Here is a 26,124-nt window from a genome sequence, read left to right as displayed (position 1 = left end):
TATTTCTTATCGTACATGAGTTGGAGATCCCTCATGAAAAGTCACAAAATAAACATGAATATTTATTATTCACATCTATAAGAATTGACCTAACTACAATTAGCTAATGCAAACGATTTCCGTCGAGAATATGGACTTTTCATGCAGATGTATGGGGTTCGAATCCCATTAAAAACTTCTTTTACTTTATAGTGAAAGGAAGATTATTCAGAGGGTTAGGTTAAGTTATATTTCTTACACATAAGGAATGTTTCACTTATGACGAAAAAAAAAACCGTCCTAGTATAGCTATCGTTAGCTATATATTTTTATTGGAGTCAATATTATTTATTTATATTTTATTAAATTATTATTATTGGTTCTACACAAGTATTAGTGCTATGGGATTTTTTAAGCAATTTATAGGTAAAACTTAGTTGACATTGTCATGCTAATTTAAAGGTTTTGGATCAATTATATTACGAAGCATGAATAAAACAACATGTTTTTGAAAAGAAATTCAACTCAATACCATTGTTAACGTTATGTAAATATTATTTTTCGACCCACATTGAATAAAATGTGCCATTGCGTGTCATGCACAACAAAACAAACTCGTTTAACCGAGACCAACAGACAACCATCGAAGAAACGTTTTAGTTTCTGTGAATCAGAAATACAAATAACTTCTCGTATTACTGATAAAACCTCATTTTGAAGAAGTAAACAATATGGTATTTGTTTATGTTGTTTTGGCTTATTGCAGCTCGTTGGTTGATGCTCATACCACTATACATCCTACTGAAATACAAGTGTTTGTTGGAAATAATGGTACTTTTGAATGCAGTACTCGTGAGACACCTTCTGATACGGAATGGTTGTGGTTTCAAATGTATAGATGCGCCATTGCACCCATAGCAAATGAAGGTGGTGTTTTCTATGCCAGATATAAATTAACAATCGATGAAGATAGAAGAAAGAGTACATTGACAATATTAAATATTACAGCAGAAGATGATCAATCGCAATATTACTGTCAATATGGATCTACTTCAATGATTGCCACACTCATCGTTTTTACAGGAACAAAGTTAGACACAAAATATCCAGAGTGTCAATCTGATAACAGTGTCGTCAATACGGAGAAAACACTTACACTAACATGCAGTGCAATTGGTGGCGATCCAAGACCATTATTACAGTGGTATACAGATGGCGAAAGGATTACAGAACACAGTTATTGCGACTGTGATGGTATATCTTATATTTCTATGTTGAGGCATGTGTTGACTGCTAAAGATGAGAAGGCAATATTTACCTGTAAAGCAGAAGGTATAGTAGCAATTCTCAACCAAAGTTGTTCCATAACACCAGCAATTCCACCAGCAGTCACTATCATTACAAACACAATAACATTTGTAGATGGCGACTCTTTAGAATTCACATGTACGGTAATGACCCCTTGGAACATTACACATTATATTTGGACGATTGATAACCAGTTAGTCGCTTTGAGTAGATTCAGGTATAGTATAACAAATGACGGGAGTGTTCTTACAATATTTGATCTAGATCAAGCTCATTACATTGTTAGATGTAACGTAACCACTGCATCTGGATTAGTTGGTAGTGACGATGTTGAAATTAACTATGGCCTAGATGAAATGGATAATGACTCAACAACAACCAATTTAACACTGACTCTATGTATTTCACTTGCTACGTTTTTTGTTGGATTTATCATGGGTAGTCTGGTTACATTTCGAAAAACCCTTAAATCTTTCTGTTTAAATGAACCTCGGCCTGAATCAAAACAACCTGCTAAAAATAGAAATCTAGCCTTAAATTCTTCTGTTGATAAATCTTACTATCAGGAGACAATCATTTCGTCTACACAGATTGTTTCCTCAGAAACTGATTATTCAGAACTAACTCCAACGACTCCTTCAATATACAGCGAATTAAACGAACCGAAGGCACAGAAGAAGTGAATATATGATTGTCATAAGATTTATCTCTGGAATGTGTATTTTTCATACAGGAAGGCTCGTTTGAACTAATTTTATTTATTTGTGCATATGATACCAAATTCACAATTTAGGTTTTGATTATGTTTAAAAAACTTAAATTAGAGTAACTTTTTTTACATAATTATATGCTTCAAACATTTTACATGTACATTTTTTGAATTTTAAAATATTTAACATGAACATTGTATTGTGCAAAAACACACCGATTATTTATAAAATATGCACGTTCTCAAAGAATTTTGGAATAAGCGCCGTAATATGTATATAAACATTTTTTTTTTGTATTATGTAAATTAGTAACATTATTTTGATATCCGGGCTAATTATTTGTTTTTAAAAAAGTAGTACAGTACGGTTATTTATTAACGGTGTACAAGTCACTATTTTATTTTATATTACATGATCTAATCGGTTAATTAATGTATCGGTTAAAAGTAGTGGACATTTGGTTCTGTTTTTTTTTAAATAAGCTCCGCCATAGCACTACATCTGATTTCCAATAGAGATGATTGATTTATCAATACATGTGTTACAGAAATGTTAGCTTCAACTTAGCCTTTGATGATAATACTAATAGCGCATAATACAATGTTAAGCGCTACACACAAATTATCAAAACAATGTTATGCTTGATGTATAAATACATTGAATCCTGACACAATAGTGTGTATGTTTATACATGATTTATCTGTTTGGTTTCAAATCGCTCGTGTTTTATATTGCCAAGATAAAGTACCGGTAAGCTTGTACGTCAGTAATACCTCTTATGGTTATATTTTTTTAAATACTAATCTACAACAAAATAATAGGTAATCAAATTCATTAGAAAATGTTGTATATTTTTGTAAAATTACTTACAATTTGTTTTTATGTGGATTATAATAAAGTGAATATAAAATAAGTATGTATTGCAGTACTTTTCTTTACAATTTAAAACCAAAATTACTATCACTACAATACTCAATACTTTTCGGCGGTAAAGTTTCCACCCAATGTTTAAAAGCAGCTATGAAAGCAATGAATCACCAACGCATTATTAGAAGAACCTTTGAATTCATTGATTGCGAAAAATTTCACATTTTATTTAGATCCTATATTAGACCTCATTTGGAATATTGTGTGCAGGCATGGTGCCGATTACTATTAGAAAGATATCCAAACGTTGGAAATGGTATCAAAGATCTACCATATGAATTGAGGCTTCAACAATTAATTTTCTACCCACTAGCAGTCAGCAGGTTAAGAGGACACCTAATTAAAATTCTTACAGGCAGGAAAAGTCGATATAAGTTCTTCAATATTTTTTACCTTACATACGGATAGCATTACCCGTGGACATCTGAAATTATATAAGCCTATAATGAAGAAGGGTTTGGAACTGAGAAAACACTTTTTTAGCTTGAGAATAATAAATCACTGGAACGCATTGCCATATGACTTAGTAAACGCACCATCTGTAAACGTTTTTGAAGGAAAATTGGACAAATATTGGTAAAAAAAGGACCTTAGTACCATTCTGGGCTTCTAAACATAACTGACTGTGGATCACAAGTGGCAAATTAGCCTATATAATTTATACCCAAACACAATAAGTTTCAAGTTTTAAAGCTTGGTTCCCATTAGGACGTAACGCAACGACTTAAGCGCAACGTAAGCAATTTAACCAATCACAGTAGATGGATTATCCAAACTGCGCTTACGTCCTTGCGTTTCGTTATAGTGAGAACCAATCGTTAGGCTCCATGCGTACGATGCGCCCTCTAAAGGTATTTATAAAGGTATATTATATTATTTATAATGGTTCTACACAAATAATAGTGCTTTGGGATTTTTGAGGTGAAACTTAGTTGACATAGTCATGCTAAAGTAAGGGTTTTGGATCTATTATACGAAGCATAAAGGAGACAAGATGTTTTGAAAAGAAACTAAACTTAATACCGTTGTTAAGTAAATATTATTTATGACCCACATTGAATCAAATGTGCCATTGCGTGTCATGCACAACAAAACAGACTCGTTTAACCGAGACCAACAGACAACCATCGAAGACACACTCGTTTCAGTTTCTGTTAATCAGGAATACAAATAACTCGTTTTACTGATAGAACATCATTTTGAAGAAGTAAAGCAATATGGTATTTTCTTACGTATTTCGATGGTTTTTAATGTTGGCTTATTGCAGCTCGTTGGTTGATGCTCGTACCACTATACATCCTACTGAAATACAAGTGTTTGTTGGAGATAATGCTACATTTGAATGCAGCACTAGTGATATTCCTTCAAATATGACGAAATGGTGGTGGTTTAAAACATTCAATAATCTGGCTACACAAATAGCGTTTGAGGAAGGATTTATCAATGTCAGATACACATTAAACATTGACGATGATAGAAGGAAGAGTACACTGACAAAAATAAATGTTACAGAGGAGGATGGTCAATGTGAATATTCCTGTCAATATGGTTATGTAGGATCAGCGAATGCTATACTCATAATTATTAATGGAACTAAGTTAGACTCAAAATATCCAGAGTGTCAATCTATTAACAGTGTCGTCAATACAGAGAAAACACTTACACTGATATGCAGTGCAAGTGGTGGCGATCCAAGACCATTATTACAATGGTACAGAAATGGTAAAAAAGTTACAGAACAATATCAATATCAAAGTTATGAAGATAAATTATCTTATTTTGCTGTTTTGAGCCGTGTGTTGACAGTTGATGATGAGACGGTAAAATACACATGTAGAGCAGAAGGAGTAGCAGCAACTGTTAACCAACGTTGTTTTATAACACCAGCAATTCCACCGACGGTCAATATCATTGCAAACACAACAACTTTTGCTGTTGGCGACTTTATAGAATTTACATGTAAGGTAATGACCCCTTGGAACATTACACATTATATTTGGACGATTGATAACCAGTTACTCACTTCGAGTACATTCAGGTATTGCATTAAAAACGACGGGAGTGTTCTGACAATATTTGATCTAAATCAAACTCATTACAATATCAGATGTAATGTAACCACTGCATCTGGATTAATTGGTAGTGGCGATGTTGAAATTAACTATGTAGGCCTAGATAAAATGGATGATGACTCAACAACCAATTTAACACTGACTCTATGTCTTTCAGTTGGTATGTTTTTTGTTGGATTTATCATGGGTAGTCTGGTTACATTTCGTAAAACCCTTAAATCTTTATGTTTAAATGAACCTCGGCCTGAATCAAAACAACCTGCTGAAAATAGAAATCTAGCCTTAAGTTCTTCTGTTGACAAATCTTACTATCAGGAGACAATCATTTCGTCTACACAGATTGTTTCCTCAGAAACTGATTATTCAGAACTAACTCCAACGACTCCTTCAATATACAGCGAATTAAACGAACCGAAGGTACAGAAGAAGTGAATATACGATTGTCATTAGATTCATCTCTGGAATGTGTATTTTTCATACAGGAAGGCTCGTTTAAACTAATTTTATTTATTTGTGCATATGATACCAAATTCACAATTTAGGTTTTGATTATGTTTAAAAAACTTAAAGTAGAGTAACTTTTTTTACATAATTATATGCTTTAAACATTTTACATGTACATTTTTTGAATTTAAAAAAATTTAACATGAACATTGTATTGTGCAAAAACACACCGATTATTTATAAAGTATGCACGTTCTCAAAGAATTTTGGAATAAGCGCCGTAATATGTATATAAACATTTTTTTTTTGTATTATGTAAATTAGTAACATTATTTTGATATCCGGGCTAATTATTTGTTTTTAAAAAAGTAGTACAGTACGGTTATTTATTAACGGTGTACAAGTCACTATTTTATTTTATATTACATGATCTAATCGGTTAATTAATGTATCGGTTAAAAGTAGTGGACATTTGGTTCTGTTTTTTTTAAATAAGCTCCGCCATAGCACTACATCTGATTTCCAATAGAGATGATTGATTTATCAATACATGTGTTACAGAAATGTTAGCTTCAACTTAGCCTTTGATGATAATACTAATAGCGCCTAATACAATGTTAAGCGCTACACACAAATTATCAAAACAATGTTATGCTTGATGTATAAATACGTTGAATCCTGACACAATAGTGTGTATGTTTATACATGATTTATCTGTTTGGTTTCAAATCGCTCGTGTTTTATATTGCCAAGATACAGTACCGGTAAGCTTGTACGTCAGTAATACCTCTTATGGTTATATTTTTTTAAATACTAATCTACAACATAATAATAGGTAATCAAATTCATTAGAAAATGTTGTATATTTTTGTAAAATTACTTACAATTTGTTTTTATGTGGATTATAATAAAGTGAATATAACATAAGTATGTATTGCAGTACTTTTCTTTACAATTTAAGACCAAAATTACTATCACTACAATACTCAATACTTTTCGGCGGTAAAGTTTCCACCCAATGTTTAAAAGCAGCTATGAAAGCAATGAATCACCAACGCATTATTAGAAGAACCTTTGAATTCATTGATTGCGAAAAATTTCACATTTTATTTAGATCCTATATTAGACCTCATTTGCAATATTGTGTGCAGGCATGGTGCTCATTACTATAAGAAGGATATCCAAACGTTGGAAATGGTACATAGTATCAAAGATCTACCATATGAATTGAGGCTTCAACAATTAATTTTCTACCCACTAGCAGTCAGCAGGTTAAGAGAACACCTAATTAAAATTCTTACAGGCAGGAAAAGTCTTCAATATTTTTTACCTTACATACGGATAGCATTACCCGTGGACATCTGAAATTATATAAGCCTATAATGAAGAAGGGTTTGGAACTGAGAAAACACTTTTTTAGCTTGAGAATAATAAATCACTGGAACGCATTGCCATATGACTTAGTAAACGCACCATCTGTAAACGTTTTTGAAGGAAAATTGGACAAATATTGGTCAAAAAAGGACCTTAGTACCATTCTGGGCTTCTAAACATAACTGACTGTGGATCACAAGTGTCAAATTAGCCTATATAATTTATACCCAAACACAATAAGTTTCAAGTTTTAAAGCTTGGTTCCCATTAGGACGTAACGCAACGACTTAAGCGCAACGTAAGCAATTTAACCAATCACAGTAGATGGATTATCCAAACTGCGCTTACGTCCTTGCGTTTCGTTATAGTGAGAACCAATCGTTAGGCTCCATGCGTACGATGCGCCCTCTAAAGGTATTTATAAAGGTATATTATATTATTTATAATGGTTCTACACAAATAATAGTGCTTTGGGATTTTTGAGGTGAAACTTAGTTTACATAGTTATGCTAAAGTAAGGGTTTTGGATCTATTATACGAAGCATAAAGGAGACAAGATGTTTTGAAAAGAAACTAAACTTAATACCGTTGTTAAGTAAATATTATTTATGACCCACATTGAATCAAATGTGCCATTGCGTGTCATGCACAACAAAACAGACTCGTTTAACCGAGACCAACAGACAACGATCGAAGACACACTCGTTTCAGTTTCTGTGAATCAGGAATACAAATAACTCGTTTTACTGATAGAACATCATTTTGAAGAAGTAAAGCAATATGGTATTTTCTTACGTATTTCGATGGTTGTTAATGTTGGTTTATTGTAGCTCGTTGGTTTATGCTCAGGTTACCACAATACATCCTACTGAAATACAAGTGTTTGTTGGAGATAATGCTACTTTTGAATGCAGCACTACTGATATTTCTTCAAATATGACGAAATGGGTGTGGTTTAAAACAGTCAATAATCGTGCTACACAAATAGCTGTTGAGGAAGGATTTATCAATGTCAGATACACATTAAACATTGACGACGATGGAAGGAAGAGTACATTGACAATATTAAATATTACAGCGGAGGATGGTCAACCTCCATATTCCTGTCATTATTGTTCTGTATCATCAGTGAAGGCTATACTCATAATCATTAATGGAACTAAGTTAGACTCAAAATATCCAGCGTGTAAATCTAATACCAGTGTAGTCAATACAGAGAAAACACTTACAATAACGTGCAGTGCAAGTGGTGGCGATCCAAGGCCATCGTTACAATGGTATAGAAACGGTAAACAAGTTACAGAACAAGAGCAATATCAAAATTCTGAAGATAAATATATTGCTGTGCTGAGGCGTTTGTTGACTGCTGATGATGAGACTGCAATTTTTACCTGCAAAGCAGTTGGTGTAGCAGCAACTGTTGACCAAAGTTGTTCCATAAAGTTAGAAATTCCACCGATGGTCACTATTATTACACACACAACAACTTTTGTTGCTGGGAGCTCATTAGAATTTACATGTAAAGTAATGACTCCGTGGAATATTACCACTTACATATGGAAGTATGGTGATCAACTAGTTGTTCCTAGTACAAAGTTCAAACTAAACAGTGGCAATACTGAATTAACTATATCAAATTTACAATCAGAAGATGATGAGAAAATAGTAGGATGTACAGCGATGACGTCATCTGGATTGAGTGGTAATGATTCTGTAATAATTTTAATATATGATTCGAATAATCTGAATGAGGAGCAGGAAAATAGCACACTGTTAAAAATACTGGTAGTAGCTGGAGCTGTAGTTTTGATACTGTTAGTATGCTTTGTGATTGCCATCTTACTATGTCAAAATCGAAAACGGAAAGGGCAAACAGAAAATCGAAATCAAAACGTTGATAAACCTTACTATCAGGAGACAATAATTTCGTCTGAACAGATTGTTTCCTCGGAAACGGGTTATTCAGAACTAACTCCAACGACTCCTTCAATATACAGCGAATTAAACGAACCGAAGGTGCAGAAGAAGTGAATATACGATTGTTATAAGTAGTTCTTTGATAGTAAACCAATTATGTAAACTTACGTTTGCAAGACAGTTTCGTCTAGCTGTCAGCTTGACTTCTTCAGTTGCTCTACGTTATGACGCCGATTGGTCTCCTTTCCAGCCACTGGATGTTTTTGGTGTGTAGCCTAGGGGACCAGTCGTCGTCAGTAGCTGATGCGCGCCTTCGTCTCTATTCATCTTTTTATTTTGCTTTCTTATGCTGATGCTTTCTTTAATTTTACGTTTAAGGCAAACTTGTTCTTTATGTAGTACATCTATATTATCCCAGTTAGGTATGTGATTATGTGTGGTCATATGGTCCGTGATCGCTGATTTATGTAAAATGGAGGACGAAACTTTCCGCGATGCACGTGTCTGTATGTTCTGTGTGTTGTCCTCAACATCTTTCTTGTGTTCTTTTATTCTGTTTTTAAGTGCCCTACCCGTTTCCCCAATGTAAACCATCTCACAGTTGGTGCAACCCACTTTGTAACAACACCACAGGAATCCTCTTTGCATGCTTTATCTTTCGATCGGACGATTAAGTTTTTAATTTTGTGAGATGGTTTAAAGTATGTTCGTATGTTATATTTTTTAAATGTTCTCTTGATTTTCTCTGAAAGGCCTTCAACATATGGGATGGATATCGACCCTCTTATGTCTTCTGTTATTCATTAAGCATGCATGTTCATATAGCATTTTGGAATAAGCGTCGTAATATGAACATTTGTTTTTGTGTTATGTGAATTGGTAAAATTATTATGGTATCCCTTTTTTTAAAGTAGTACAGTACAGTTATTTATAAACGGAATACCAGTCACTATTTCATTTTGTATCAAAATAATGTATCTAAATGAATGTATCGGTTAAAAAATGGTCAATGTGTTACAGAAATGTAAGCTTCAACTTTGATGGATGTTTTTTTTTATTGTGTCGGAACACTATTTTGATAATAAAAATAGTCTTATATAGCGCCTAATACAATGTTTCTAAGGGCTTTACACACACAACTTTGATGGCTCTTATGCTTGATGTATAAGGCACTTATATTTGTTATATTTTGTATCACATTCCATTATCATTCATTCATTCATTTTCTTTGTATCATGTTTTTATTTTGATTTCGGAATAAAAATGTCGATGATTGATTGATAAAAATATATTGAATCCTGACAAAATAGTGTGCATGTTTTTACTTGAGATTTATCTGTTTGGTGTCGCTCGTGTTGTATATTGGCAAGATACAGTACCGGTAAGCTTGTACACTCTTAGGAGGCACACTTGCTACAAACTCTGTCATAACGGAGTAAAAACTATTACGGATCTATTTTTTTAAATACTAATATTCTACAACAAAATGATACGTAATAAAATACATTTGGAAACAAAATATGTATTAGTACTTTTGTTTCAATTTAAGACCAAAATTGCTATCACAACAATACTTTTCGGCATTGTTTATTAAAGCTTGGTTCCCACTAGGACGTAACGCAACCTAGCGGCAAATTAACCAATCACAAGCGATGGATTATTCAAACGATCGGTTGTGATGAGTCAACTCGCTTGCGTTGCGCTCACTACGTTATAGTGAGAACCAAGCGTCATTCTTCATGCGTCCGATGCCCCCTCTACCAAGGTATTTATAAAGCCAGTTATTTACAAAAATAATACCGTAGTGTTATGGGATTTCTTTTAAAGCAATTTATGGGTGAAACTTTGTTGACATAGTCATGCTAAATTTAAGGTTTTGGATCAATTATACGAAGCATAAAGGAGATAAGATGTTGTGAAAATAAACTCAATACTTGTTTATGGTAAGTAAATATTATTTATTTACAGTGAATAAAAATAATGTGCCATTGCGTGTCATGCACAACAAAACACACTCGTTTAACTGAGACCAACAGACATCGATCGAAGAAACACGTATTTCAGTTTCTGTGAATCAGGAATACAAATAACTCGTTTTACTGATAAAACCTCATTTTGAAGAAGAAAAGCAATATGGTATTTTTTTACGTTGTATGGTTGTTAATGTTGGCTTATTGCAGCTCGTTGGTTGATGCTCGTACCACTATACATCCTACTGAAATACACGTGTTAGTGGGAGATAATGTTACCTTTGAATGCAGTACTAGTGATACGCCGTCAGAAACGACGTTCTGGTGGTGGTTTAAAAAATTTGAAGTAATAGCGATTGAGGAAGGATTTATCGATGCCAAATATGAATTAAACATTAACGATGATAGAAGGAAGAGTACATTGACAATATTAAATATTACAACAGAGGATGATCAATCGCAATATCGGTGTCAATATGGAACAAGATCGATGTATGCCACACTCATCGTTATCACAGTAACAAAGTTAGACTCAGAATATCCAGAGTGTAAATCTAATAACAGTGTCGTAAATACGGAGAGAACACTTACACTGACATGCAGTGCAAGAGGTGGTGATCCATTACAATGGTACAGAAACGGTAAACAAGTTACAGAACAAGATCAATATAACAGTTCTGTAGAAGACTTATCCTACGTTGCTGTGCTGAAACATTTGTTGACCAGTGAAGATGAGACGGCAACATACACATGTAGAGCAGAAGGTATAGCAGCAACTGTCAATCAACGTTGTTCCATAACGCTCACCATTCCACCAACGGTAACTATCATTACAAACACAACAACTTTTGCAGCTGGCGACTCTTTAACATTCACATGTAAGGTAATGACCCCTTGGAACATCACAAATTATATTTGGACGATTGATAACCAGTCACTCACTTTGAGCACATCAAGGTATTGCATTAAAAACGACGGGAGTGTTCTTACAATATTTGATCTCGATATAACTTCTAACATTATTAGATGTACCGTAACCACTGCATCTGGATTAATTGGTAGTGGCGATGTTGAAATTAACTATGTAGGCCTAGATAAAATGAATGATGACTCAACAACCAATTTAACACTGACTCTATGTCTTTCAGTTGGTTTGTTTTTTATTGGATTTATCATGGGTAGTCTGGTTACATTTCGGAAAACCCTTAAATCTTCCTGTGTAAATGAACCAAAACAACCTGCTGAAAATAGAAATCTAGCCTTAAGTTCTTCTGTTGATAAACCTTACTACCAAGAGACAATTATTTCGTCTGAACAGATTGTTTGCTCAGAAACTGATTATTCAGAACTAACTCCAACGACTCCTTCAATATACAGCGAATTAAACGAACCGAAGGTACAGAAGAAGTGAATATACGATTGTCATAGGATTCATCTCTAGAATGTGTATTTTTTATACAGGAAGGCATTCATTTAAACTAATAGTTGTATTTTATTATTTGTACATATACCAAATTCAAGTTTAAATTTTCATCATATTTAAAACACTTTAAGTAGAGAAATTTTACATTTTTTAAAAATATTTAATATGAACATTGTCTGTATTGTGCAAAAACATCATAACGTTTTACAGTTCAGATGTACAGATTATTTATTAAGCATGCACGTTCATAAAAGGATTTTTTAATAACTTCGTAATGTGAACATTACTTTGTATGCAAATTTGGTGACATTTAAAAAAAGTACTATACGGTATACCAGTCACTATTTAATTTTGTATTAAATGATTGTATCGATTAATTAATGTAGCGGTAAAAAGTGGTTGACTTTTGGTTTTGTTTTTTTCTAATAAATTGAGTCGGAATAATATTATTCTATGATGATGATGGATGTTATATTATTGTTTTAAATGCAATATATTGAATCCTGGCATAATAACGTGTATTCATTTTACGTGTGATTTATCCGTTTGGTTTCAAATTGCGCGTGTTAGGATGACCTCCTATTCGACATGTACATATACGGGTTGTCACTTTATAATGCGCACACACCTCGATTAATATTCACACATCAAATATTCACATAGCGTCTTTTATTTTCATAAAGTTCGAACACAATAACGTTCCATATCCAGTATTGCTTTCATTTTTTTAGCTTCTATTTCAAAGTGAAGAAATACTCAGTGTATAGCAAAATACATGGCCGCAAATAGTTCCTAATTTTATTCTTGATACAATTAGTTTTTTTTTTTATTTGTCAGTACTTTTATCAGGGAAAAGTGCGCTTTTATTATACTTACTCCTCCAATGCGATTTAGTATATAACCACATATTTAGGCAAAAAAAAGACCGTGCGGAGCACGGGTAACTACTAGTAATGACAATTTATATAGCGTAGGCCTACATATCCACTGAAAGTGCTTGAAAGCGTTGACCTATATTTGCAAGATGCAGTAAACTCGTACGTTCTTGCCAGAAACTCTATTAAAACCTCTTATGGATCTATTTTTTAAAATATTAATAATCTACAAAATATAATATATAATAAAATCTAATAGAAAAAAAATATGCATTATTTTTGTTTACAATTTGAGACCAAAATTACTATCACTACAATACTTTTTCGGCATTGTTAATTTATACGGTGCGCCCTCTACCAATGTATTTATAAAGCAAGAATTAAATGTGTTCCTATGAGAATAGTAACTTACTACTAAAAATACTACTGTCCTTTATTTATTTATTACTATTTATATTTTTATCTTGAATGGTTCTACACAAATAATAGTGTTATGGGATTTTTTTTTAAAGCAATTTATAGGTGAAACTTAGTTGACATAGTCATGCTAAATTAAAGGTTTTGGATCAATTATACGAAGCATAAAGGAAACAAGATGTTGTGAAAATAAACTAATCACAATATTGTTGTTTACGGTAAGTAAATATTATTAATGACCCACAGTGAATAAAAATAATGTGCCATTGCGTGTCATGCACAGCAAAGCTCGTTTAACCGAGACCAACAGACAACCATCGAAGAAACGTTTCAGTTTCTTGAATCAGGAATACAAGTAACTCGTTTTACTGATAAAACCTCATTTTGACGAAGGAAAGCAATATGGTATTTTTTTACGTTGTTCAATGGTTGTTAATGTTGGCTTATTGTAGCTCGTTTGTTGATGCTCTTACCGCTATACATCCCACTGAAATCGAAGTGTTGGTTGGAGATAATGCTACATTTGAATGCAGCACTAGTGATACTCCTTCAAGTATGACGAAATGGATGTGGTTTAAAACATTCAATAAAGTGGCTACACAAATAGCGATTGAGGAAGGATTTATCAATGTAAGATATAGATTAAACATTGATGACGATGGAAGGAAGAGTACATTGACAATATTAAATATCACCGTGGAGAATGGTAAATATAAATATGTATGTCATTATGGTTCTTTATCATCAATGGATGCTATACTCAAAATCATTGATGGAACTAAGTTAGACACAAAATATCCAGAGTGCCAATCTGATAACAGTGTAGTCAATACCGAGAAAACACTTGCATTAACATGCAGTGCAAGTGGTGGTGATCCAAGGCCATTATTACTGTGGTATAGAAATGGCGAAAATTTTACAGAACAGGTTCAATACCAAAGTTATGAAAATAAAATGTATTATATTGCTGTGTTGAAGCATTTGTTGACTGCTGAAGATGAAACGGCAATATTTACATGTAGAGCAGAAGGTATAGCAGCAACTGTCAATCAAAGTTGTTCCATAAGGCCAGCAATTCTACCGACGGTCACTATCATTACAAACAAAACAACTGTTGCTGTTGGCGACTCATTAGAATGTACATGTAAAGTGATGAGTCCGTGGAATATTACCACTTATACCTGGAAGTATGATGATCAACCGATTGATCTGACAAGTAAAACGTTCAAACTCAACAGTGACAGTACTGAATTAACTATTTCAAATTTACAATCAGCAGATGCTGAGAAAGTAGTAGAATGCATAGCGAATACGTCATTTGGATTGAGTGGTAGTGATTCTGTAAGAATTACAATATATAATCCAAATGAGCAGGAAAATCGTACATGTTTATTAATATTTGTAGTAGTTGGAGCTGTGGTGTTTATACTTTTGGTATGTATTGCAATTTTCATACTATGTCAAAATCGAAAACGGCAAAAAGAAAACCGGATAAAAAAGGAAAATTCAACCGACTACGATATCGTTTTTAAAACAAATGACAACATGCGTGGTGTACCTCAAAACAATCTAAATATTACGGAAGATATAGCTAAAACTTGTGAACTAGCAACTTATTCACATGAGAAGTGTATAACTGCTAAAAATGAGACTAAAGGAACATATCGTTTCGAAACTTATGGACGTTCATCAGACCAGAATGGAAATACGACAAACGAAGATGATATTGATGCTTTGTATGCACAACCGGTAAAACCTAGAAAATCGGATATACAAGCAAACGTTGTGGGCCTACCACCAGATTTTAGAGAATTATATGCAAAACCAATGAAGGAAACAAAAGGAACAGAACAGAAACACTAATGAGGAAGTAGCTGATTTTGGAGAACTTTACGCAAAACCAAACAAAGGGGACAAAGGTCACGCGAAACACGTCACTATAACGAGAAAGTAGCTGATGTTGGAGAGCTTTATGCAAAACCGAATAAAAGGGACAAAGGTCACGTGAAAAACAATAATGGGGGAGTACCGGATTTGGAAGACCTTTACGCCCAAATTTAAGAAATAGAAAGCAGCATGCTTCTTCTACCGATAACATACTTTTACATTGAAGGGAACCACATGGTTTAAAACGTGTTTTTTGTAAAATACAATATTTTGTATTTACATTGAAAATCTCACTAGTTTCATAATCATTTGCATAAATGAGAGCTAATGTCTATTTGGTATTAAACAATATAATTATTTAAACCGGGAAGTGTGAAATCTAATGGAATAAGGAAAAGAAAGTAGCCTATATTTACTTAGTATCATCCTAATATTAAATTTGTATATAATGTTTAGCCTGTAGCTATATAATTGGTCTTCACTGAAAAGATGTGCTTGATATTTTTAGCACGTTAAATAGCATTATTAAATATACGCAGGGGTAAATGTATTTATGAAGTGTAAGCAAAATGCATTTGTATAAAACTGTTGTAATACACCAAATTATTAGTAGTTGATCATCTGGCCACATATAGATTACCAGTAGGCCTAGACAAGACATAAAGTTATAGCACACAGGAATAATTAAGTTAATCTCATATCACGTGGTGTGCGACTGTCACAAGTGACATAAAGTTGTATATATATTTTGCTAGTTCATTTCTTACTTTCCCTTTGTTTTCACTATTTGAACCTTTCTTTTGTTTTAGGAAGCTATTGTGTGAAGCCAGTGGAGCAGAGTATTTATGTTGCAGAGAAGGATTGTGTGGAGTTTGCTGATTGGAGGAGAGGTATAAGAGTTAAGTTAGTGTGTGAGTGGCTGATTGGTGGAGAAGGATAAGGTGGTGGTATGTGTATAATTGAGGGAATTTTGAAGGAGATGAAAATTGAGAGGAGACAGAGAAGGAGGGCTGTGTTATGTTAAGCCAGAAAGGGATAGGTGAATATGGATATGAGAAACTAAGACGTACAGGAAAAGAAGTAATTGAATTATGGTGATATAGAGCTGAAGCAGAAAGGAAATAAAGTGATATACATGAAGTTAATAAATTGTGAGTTGGAAATATTTATGGTGATATAGAGCTGAAGCAGAAAGGAAATAAAGTGATATACATGAAGTTAATAAATTATGAGTTGGAAGTAATACTATAAGGCTGTACTTAAATGTAAAACTGTTAATTGTTGAGATTACTGAGGATTAATTGAAATTGTGAATGTAAATTGACGGAAGAAATAACTGTTGGAAACAGCAGAAGTAGTTGCATTTAAAGAATTGTTTGAAAATATTGAAGAGTAACTTTACGTAGAAAAGGAGAAAGAAATAATTGGTCGGGAAGCGGATTGCAGTACAGAACGACATCAAGAAACATTTTAACTTTGTATTTAATTTATTTATATGTCAGAAAATAGTTGCAGTTTGAGAAGAATTATAATTGGGAGTACCAGCAGAACGGGAGCAGAGGCGTGGGAGTTGTTTGTTGCAGAATCGTTTTAACTTTTATCTTTCTAATTTGTTTTCGGGTCAGCGTAGGAGAGAAGGCAAGAAGGAACAATATTGTGGACATTTATTATTGTTTAATTATTCATCTTGTGATATTATTGTATTTGAAAGAGGGGGTTTCGGGGATTTATTTGACAATAAGAAGATTGTTGATATTTTGTCTGGAAGGATTGGGAAATTTGGGAAATTGTATAAAGTGTGTGGGGAATAGGGATACTGTATCATTGTTTGAGAATTGGTTGGGTTTTTTTTTGGGGGGGGGGGGGGGGTTTGGATTACAAAAGAAAGAATTGTTTGTCAAAGATTATTATTAAATTTACTTTTTACATTTATATGTGTACAGTTGTGGCTATTTACCGTTGTTTGTGGTTACCAGAAATTACATGTCCGAAAGAGCCGTAGTTGCGGCTGTGTGACAGCGACATTATTGAATTTACCCTACTTCAGACTTACAGCAAACCTCCTCTTTATAACTATATACAAAGTACGCACCCCACCAAATTGCAAAAGGTCCACATTTTATAGGGTCTTAAAATAAATAAGTACTCAATATTATGAAAAAGGTCCAAAATATATTAATCCGCACCCACCCAAATAAAATCCTGCGTACGGCCCTGCACACACAAATTATCAAAACAATTGATTATTATACCGTATGCTCTATGTATACATTAAAATATTTAATCCTAAATCAATAGTGTGTATGTTTTTACTTGTAAAGATACAGTAAGCTTGTACAGGCACACTAGAAACTGTCAAAACGGAGTCATACAGTTTGACCAAACCTCTTATAGATCTATTCTTTTAAATACTATATTCCACAACATAATAATACGTAATAAAATACATTAGAAACTAAATATGTATTACTGTTGTTTTTAATTTGACACCAAAGTTACTGTCACTACGATACTTTTCGGCATTGTTTATTAAAGCTTGGTTCCCACTAGGACGTAACGCAACGTAAGAAATTTAACAAATCACATGTTTTTAATAAATTTAATTCATTTTTAATATGCACAATGTTAGATGTTAAAAAATGTTTAAAAAAATTCACAAACAACATAAGAAATTTGCTTTAATTTCGATCTTGAGTGTTTTTTTGCATTCAGCAGCATTTCCAGCGTGACGAGAGATCAACATTTTCGATTACCGCGTGGGAACTATATTTCTGTTTTTCCGTCACATGAATATTCATGTGCGGATGCACGCCCTCTATGCACGCCCTCTAATATTGTTATTAGAGCCACATTATTAATTTATAATAGTTCTACACAAATAATAGTGCTATGGGATTTTAAAAAGCAATTTATAGGGGAAACTGACATAGTCATGTTAAATTAAAGGTTTTGGATTAATTATATGAAGGAGATAAGATGTTTTAAATAGAAACTAAACTCAATACCGTTGTTAACATTATTTAGGACCCACATCGAATAAAATGTGACACTGCGTGTGGTGCACAACAAAAGACGAATTGAAATATAACAGACGCGTTTAATCATCGAAGAAACACTAACCAATCGTTTCCGTTTCTGTGAATAAGGAATACATTTAGATCAAATAAGTTCCCGTTTTTTAATTATTAAACATCAATTTGAAAAAGGAAAGCAATATGGTATATTTTTACGTTGTTCGATGGTGGTTAATGTTGATTTACTACAGTTCGTACGTTAATACTAATACGCCTACAATACATCCTACTGAAATTCGCGTGTTGGTTGGAGATAAGGCTACTTTTGAATGCAGTATTAGTTCGCCGTCAGATACGAGGAGATGGCAGTGGTTTAAAATATTTCGAAGCGTTATAGTTTTAGCGCATGAGGGAGAGATTTCCAATTCCAGATATGAATTCGACATTGACGACGATAGAAAGAAGAGTACACTAACATTATTAAATAGCACAGTGGAAGATGGTCAATTTAAATATTACTGTCAACAGGGATCGGTATCGATGAATGGCACACTCATCGTTATCACAGGAACAAAGTTAGATTCAAAATATCCAGCGTGTCAATCTGATAACAGTGTCGTCAATACCGAGAGAACACTTACACTAACATGCAGTGCAAGTGGTGGCGATCCAAGACCAGTATTGCAATGGTACAAAAACGGTAAAAAGGTTACAGAACAGGATCAAAGTTCTGAAAATGAATTATCTTATTTTGCTGTTTTAAGCCGTGTGTTGACTGTTGATGATGAGACGGCAAAATACACATGTAGAGCAGAAGGAGTAGCAGCAATTGTTAACCAAAGCTGTTCCATAACACCAGCAATTCCACCAACGGTTATAATCATTACAGCATATTTTGCTGTTGGCGAATCTTTAGAATTCACATGTAAGGTAATGACCCCTTGGAACATCACAAATTATATTTGGACGATTGATAACCAGTTAGTCACTTTGAATAGATTTAGGTATAGCATGAACAACGACGGGAGTGTTCTGACAATATTTTATTTAGATCAAACTCATTACAACATCAGATGTAACGTAACCACTGCATCTGGATTAGTTGGTAGTGACGATGTTGAAATTAACTATGTAGGCCTAGATGAAATGGATAATGATTCAAACAATTTAACACTGACTCTATGTCTTTCACTTGCGACGTTTTTTGTTGGATTTATCATGGGTATTCTGGTTACATTTCGGAAAACCCTTAAATCTTTCTGTTTAAATGAACCTCGGCCAGAATCAAAACAACCTGCTGAAAATACAAATCTAGGCTTAAGTTCTTCTGTTGATAAACCTTACTATCAGGAGACAATCATTTCGTCTGAGCAGACTGTTTCCTCAGAAACTGGTTATTCAGAATTAACTCCAACGACTCCTTCAATATACAGCGAATTAAACGAACCCAAGGTGCAGAAGAAGTGAGTATACGATTGTCATTAGATTCATCTATGGATTGTGTATTTTTTATACAGGATGGCTCATTTGAACTAATTTTATTTATTTGTGCATATGATACCAAATTCACAGTTCAAGTTTTGATCATGTTAAAAAAACTTTAGGTAGAGAAATGTTATATTATTTTTTACATACTTATATGCTTTGAACATTTACATGTACAGTATATTTTTTTGAATTTTAAAATATTTAACATTGCCCGTATTGTGCAAAAACTCATCGTAGAACATCATACGGTATACCAGTCACTATTTTATTTTGTATTAAATTAATGTATCGTTTAATTAATGTATCAGTTATCACAGAAAGAAAGTTTAGCTTCAACTTAGCCTGGATGTTTTTCTTATTGTGTCGGAATATTATTTTAATAATAATAATAATAGCGCCTAATACAATGTTTCTAAGCGCTACACACAAACATTATCAAACAGTATGATGGCCTTATTCTTGATGTATAAATACATTGAATCCTGACACAATAGTGTGTATGTTTTTACTTGAGATTTATATGTTTGGTTTCAAATCGCTCGTGTTGTATATTGCCAAGATAACAATACCGGTAACTTGTACGTCAGTAATACCTCTTATGGTTATATCTTTTTTAAATACTAATCTACAACATAATAATACGTAATAAAATTCATTAGAAAATGTTGTATATTTTTGTAAAATTACTTACAATTTATTTTTATGTGGATTATAATAAAGTGAATATAAATAAATATGTATTGCAGCACTTTTGTTTACAATTTGAGACCAAAATTACTATCACTACACTACTTTTCAGCGGTAAAGTTTCCACCAAATGTACAAATAATAATACGTAAAAGAATACATTAGAAACTAAATAATTATGTATTACTGTTATTTACAATTTGAGACCAAAATGACTATCACTACAATACCCTTCGGCATTTTTTTATTAAAGCTTGGTTCCCACTAGGACGTAACGCAACGACTTAAGCGCAACGTAAGCAATTTAACCAATCACAATGGATTATCCAAACTGTCGTTTGTGATTTGTCAACTCGCTTGCGCTTACGTGATTGCGTTGCGTTATAGTGAGAACCAATCGTTAGGCTTCATGCGTACGATGCGCCCTACCGAGGTATTTATAAAGCTAGTTGTGATTTTACACAAATAATAGTGCTATGGGATTTTTTGAAAGCAATTTATAGGGTGAAACTGACATAGTCATGCTAAATTAAAGGTTTTGGATCAATATACAAAGCATAAAGGAAATAAGATGTTTTGAAAATAAACTAAACTCAATATCATTGTTAACGTTATGTAAATATTATTTATTACCCACATTGAATAAAATGTGCCATTGCGTGTCATGCACAACAAAAACAAACTCGTTTAACCGAGACCAACAGCCAACCATCGAAGAAACACTAGTTTCAGTTTTTCTGTGAAGGAATACAAATTAATAACTTCTCGTTCTACTGATAGAAGCAATATGGGGGTTTTTAAGTGATTTTTAAAGCTTTTTATAGATGAAAATAGTTGACATAGTCATGCTAAATTTAAGATTTCGGATCAATTACTTCGAACCATAAAGACGATGTTTTGAAAAGAAACTCAGCTCAATGCCGTTGTTAAGGCTAAACAAATATTATTTAGGGCTTACAGTGAATTGGGCCACTGCGTGCCATGAATATAAAACTTGACATGTAACAGACGCTCAAGATTGATATTCTGAATCATGCTCGCAACTACATTTACTTCAGATTCAGCGGATAAGTTCCCGTTTTTATGATTTAGGAAATTAAAGCAAGATGGTATATTTGTATGTTATTCGATGTTGGTTAATGTTGTCTTTTGTTGATGCTCTTACCACTATACATCCTAATGAAATACAAGTGGTGGTAGGACATAATGCTACTTTTGAATGCACTATTACTCAAACACCTTTACCTTTAAATGAAATATGGATTTGGTATAAAGCTAGTGGAACAGAAGGAACTATTACAAACATAGCGCAAGATCAGTTTACTAATTCCAGATACCAATTAGTTATCTATAACGACAGAAGTAAGAGTACACTTACAATATTAACTGTGACAGTGGAGGATGGCCAATATGAATATTACTGTCGATTTGGAAATCAATCGACATCAATGAAAGCCATACTCATAATTACCAATGGTAAAAACTTAGCGTCAGGTTATCCTCAGTGCCAATCTGAAAATAGTATTGTAAATACTAATAAAACACTTAAATTGACATGCAGTGGAAGTGGTGGAAATCCAAAACCAGTATTACAGTGGTATAGAAACGACAGAAAAGTTACAGAACAAGAATACGTTCAGAGATCTCTCAATGAATCTTATCTTGTTGAGTTGAGTTATTTATTAACTGCTGAAGATGAAACGGCAAAGCAGAAGGTATAGCAACAACTGTTAACCACAGTTGCTCCATAACACTCGAAGTTCCTCCAATGGTCACTATTATTGCAAACACTACATTTTTTGCATTTGGTGACTCTTTACAATTTAAATGTACGGCCATGAGCCCGTGGAATATAACTTCGTATATCTGGAAGTATGACGATCAACCGATGGATCTGACAAGTAACACGTTCAAACTAAACAGTGACAGTACTGAATTAACTATCTCAGATGCTGAGAAAGTAGTAGAATGCATAGCGATGACGTCATCTGGATTGAGTGGTAGTGATTCTGTGATCATTCCGATATATGATTCGAATGATCCGAATGAGGATCAGGAAAAAAGCACACTTTTAATAATACTGGTAGTAGCTGGATCTGTAGTTTTGATTCTGTTAGTATGGTTTGCGATTTACATACTATGTCAAAATCGAAAAAGGAAAGGGCAAAAAGAAAATCGAAAACAAGATGTTACTTCAAGCTACAATGAAACTGTACATGATGTCCCACTAAACCATCAACATATTAGCATTTCAGATGTTTCTGGTCAAATTGGTGTTAAAGATTCAGAATTAGCAACTTCAATTCACTCCTATGAAAGACGTATAGATATAACTGCTAGAGATGAAAATAAAGGAACAGTGAGCTACGTAAATACATCAACATTGAACAATTTGGGAAGCAGGCCTAGTGGTACGTCCATTGGCTTTGATAAAGACCAGGAGGGAAATGCGACAAATGAAGATGATATTGATGCTTTGTATGCACAACCGGTAAAGTCAAAAGCAAACAGATTTTGGAGAATTATATGCAAAACCAATGAAGGAAACAAAAGGCAAAGTTAAAAACACTAATGAGGAAAAAGCTGACTTTGGAGAACTTTACGCAAAGCCAAATAAAGGGGACAAAGGTAACATGAAACACGTCAATAACGAGGAAGTAGCTGATGTTGGAGAGCTTTATGCAAAACCAAATAAAAAGGACAAAGGTCACGCGAAACACGTCAATAACGAGGAAGTAGCTGATGTTGGAGAGCTTTATGCAAAACCGAATAAAAGGGACAAAGGTCACGCGAAACACGTCAATAACGAGGAAGTAGCTGATGTTGGAGAGCTTTATGCAAAACCAAATAAAGGGGACAAAGGTCACGTGAAAAACAATAATGGGGAAGTACCGGATTTGGAAGACCTTTATGCCCAAATTTGAGAAATAGAAAGCAGATTGCTTCTTCTACCGATAACATACTTTTACATTAAAGGGGACCACTCAGTATAAATCGTGTTTCTTCTAAAATACAATATTTTGTATCCACATTAAAAATCTCACTAGTTAAGTTTCATACTCATTTGCATAAATGAATTTAAACCTGGAAGTGTGAAATCTAATGGAATAAGGAAAACAAAATATATTTACTTAGTATCATCCTGATATTTGTATATAATGTTTAGCATGTAGCTACATAATTGGTCAATCTTCACTGACGTAAAGATATTTTTGATATTTTTAGCAAGTTAAATTGCATTATTAAATATACGCAGGGTTAAATGTATTCATAAAGTGTAAGCAAAATGCATTTGTATAAAACTGTTTGTAATACACCAAATAATGATTAGCAGTTGCAATGTATATTTTTCAGATCACTTGATCATCTGGCAGCATATAGATAATCAGTAGGCTTAGACTAGACATAAAGTTTAAAGTTATAGCACACATGTAGGATTAATTAAGTTAGCCTCATATCACGTGGTGCGACATCATTGGATTTACTCCACTTCAGACTTACAAAAAACCTCCTCTTTATAATTATATGCAAATCCAAATAATCAATCCCAAACTGGATCAATTATTACAAAGCATAAAAAAAATGTTCCGAAAAGAAACTCAACTCAATACCGTTGTATATATTATGTAAGTAATGTAAAGTAAATGTTATATAACCTACAGTGAATAAGATATTAAAACAAACAAAACATGAATTCATTTTTAACCGATACCAACAGACAACCATCGAAGATACACTAACCAAGTTTCAGTTTCTGTGAATCATAAATAGATCAGATAAGTTCTCGTTTTTCTGATATGTTATTATGTCTTGGAAAAATTTCATTTAGCTTCGATTTTAAATAGATGACAAAATTTCGTTTTTGTAAAAGCGTCGTACGCCTCCGGATAAAGTGGGAACCATGGTAAGCGACACTAATGTTTACGAACTGCTAAAACGTAATCCAACACAAAAATTTAAACGAAAAGTGGTTAACATCATAGGCAGGTTGTTCAAAGAAAAGAAAATCAACTACAGAGAGAAAGAATGGCTATTTCCCACGGCTGAAATCGTACCTAGGTTGTATTGTCTTCCGAAGATACATAAACCAAATTGGCCATTAAGACCTATAGTAGATAACATCAACACCGTTTTTTACACCGTTGCACAATTCCTCGCCAAAATCCTGGGTCCGCTTGTCGGAAACACAGAACATCATGTAACTTACTCAGGAGAGTTGGCGAGTGAACTAAAAGAAATAATAGTCAAACCAAGTGAAACATTTGTCTCGTTTGACGTAGTATCTCTGTTTACAAAAACACCAGTAGAAGAGGCCCTCAAAGTTGTCGAAAATCGCCTAACAACAGATCCGACACTTCCGGATAGAACTAAACTACACGTGACAGACATAATGGAGCTCCTCGGTTTAATTGTGAACAAAACCTATTTCTCGTTCAATGGTAACATTTATAGGCAAATACAAGGCATTGCTATGGGAAGCCCAATAAGTCCTATATTGGCGAATTTGTATCTAGAGTGGCTCGAACATCAAGCCATAAACACGGCACCCACCAACATCAAGCCTGTGTATTGGAAACGATACGTTGACGATGTATTAGCTATCATCCCCACAGGTACAGTAAATACATTTAACACACATCTTAACAACATCGATATAACGGACAACATCAAATTCACCACAGAATCCATGACAAACAACACAATACCTTTCCTAGACATGCTCATCACACTCAATGACAACGGAACAGTTACCACCTCAGTCTATCGGAAGCCCACCCACACAGACCAATATTTACATTTCAACTCACATCATCCTCTCGAACACAAACTGGGGCTTATAAACACGCTTGTGGACAGAGCTGAGAAGGTAGTGGGAGATATGGATTTGAGGAAAGTTGAGATGGATAACATCAAGAAAGCGTTACATAACTGCCAGTATCCAGAGTGGTCCTTCCAGAGAGTTATGGAAAACCGAAAAAGAAAAAAGAACAAAGGACACGAACCACAGAAGGAAAAGATCAAGATGAGAGGTAGCATAGGAATCCCCTATGTAAAAGGAATGGCAGAAAGAATACGACGCACTCTCTCCTGTCACAATGTCGGAACCTATTTCCTACCACAAAATAAAATCAAGAATAGCCTCGTCCACCCAAAAGATAAAATCGAGAAGATGGATACATGTGGAGTAATCTACGAAGTCACCTGCCACAACTGTCCACAAGTTTACATTGGGGAAACAGGGAGGGCATTACAAACAAGAATTAATGATCACAAAAAAGATGTTACAACAAACACGGGGGGAGTAATGACTAGGGCTTCCAAAACATCCACATCATCGATCATACACAAATCTGCCATTACAGAACATGTCATAAAACACAATCATGTACCGAACTGGGAGGCTACCATCTTAACCAAAGAGCCTAAACGAAAAGACAGACAGATTAGAGAATCATTACATATAAGGAGAAATAAAGAGAAGACCAGGACACTGGAGCCAACGAACTCTCGCATTTGTACAATGATTTGATAGACACATCACCTGGCCGAGCCCCGCACAACCTCCAACCTACAACCGGAGGCGTACGACGTCATCAACAGATAACGTCAAACATGACCAAGCTGCATTAGC

The 26,124-nt window shown here is 33.8% G+C and overlaps 5 protein-coding genes across 5 annotated transcripts; all 5 read left to right on the top strand.

Annotated features, from left to right (window-relative positions):
• The first annotated feature begins 710 nt into the window (after positions 1–710).
• On the top strand, positions 711–2,856 carry LOC144853506 (uncharacterized). Its single transcript, XM_078711200.1, has 2 exons — positions 711–1,819; positions 1,859–2,856. The coding sequence occupies exons 1-2, from the start codon at positions 711–713 to the stop codon at positions 1,968–1,970; spliced, it is 1,221 nt and encodes a 406-aa protein (XP_078567326.1). The 3' UTR covers positions 1,971–2,856.
• Positions 2,857–3,962: 1,106 nt separating this feature from the next.
• LOC144854864 (synaptogenesis protein syg-2-like) lies at positions 3,963–20,535 on the top strand. The gene is made up of 2 exons (XM_078712863.1): positions 3,963–6,005; positions 20,131–20,535. Exon 1 carries the CDS (start codon positions 4,142–4,144, stop codon positions 5,426–5,428), a length of 1,287 nt encoding a protein of 428 aa, XP_078568989.1. The 5' UTR covers positions 3,963–4,141; the 3' UTR covers positions 5,429–6,005; positions 20,131–20,535.
• Positions 13,794–24,174, top strand: LOC144854863 (peroxidasin homolog). Its single transcript, XM_078712862.1, has 2 exons — positions 13,794–15,675; positions 23,584–24,174. The coding sequence occupies exon 1, from the start codon at positions 13,819–13,821 to the stop codon at positions 15,277–15,279; it is 1,461 nt and encodes a 486-aa protein (XP_078568988.1). The 5' UTR covers positions 13,794–13,818; the 3' UTR covers positions 15,280–15,675; positions 23,584–24,174.
• On the top strand, positions 18,734–19,848 carry LOC144854869 (hemicentin-1-like). The gene is made up of 2 exons (XM_078712869.1): positions 18,734–19,633; positions 19,673–19,848. The coding sequence occupies exons 1-2, from the start codon at positions 18,858–18,860 to the stop codon at positions 19,782–19,784; spliced, it is 888 nt and encodes a 295-aa protein (XP_078568995.1). The 5' UTR covers positions 18,734–18,857; the 3' UTR covers positions 19,785–19,848.
• A 219-nt stretch (positions 24,175–24,393) lies between the features above and the next one.
• On the top strand, positions 24,394–26,022 carry LOC144853504 (uncharacterized). Its single transcript, XM_078711199.1, has one exon. The coding sequence runs from the start codon at positions 24,394–24,396 to the stop codon at positions 26,020–26,022; it is 1,629 nt and encodes a 542-aa protein (XP_078567325.1).
• Positions 26,023–26,124: the final 102 nt, after the last annotated feature.

The sequence above is a fragment of the Antedon bifida genome, chromosome 10, assembly GCF_963402885.1.
Source record: "Antedon bifida chromosome 10, ecAntBifi1.1, whole genome shotgun sequence".
NCBI classification, from domain to species: Eukaryota; Metazoa; Echinodermata; class Crinoidea; order Comatulida; family Antedonidae; genus Antedon; species Antedon bifida.
This window is presented reverse-complemented; position numbering and strand designations above follow the sequence as displayed.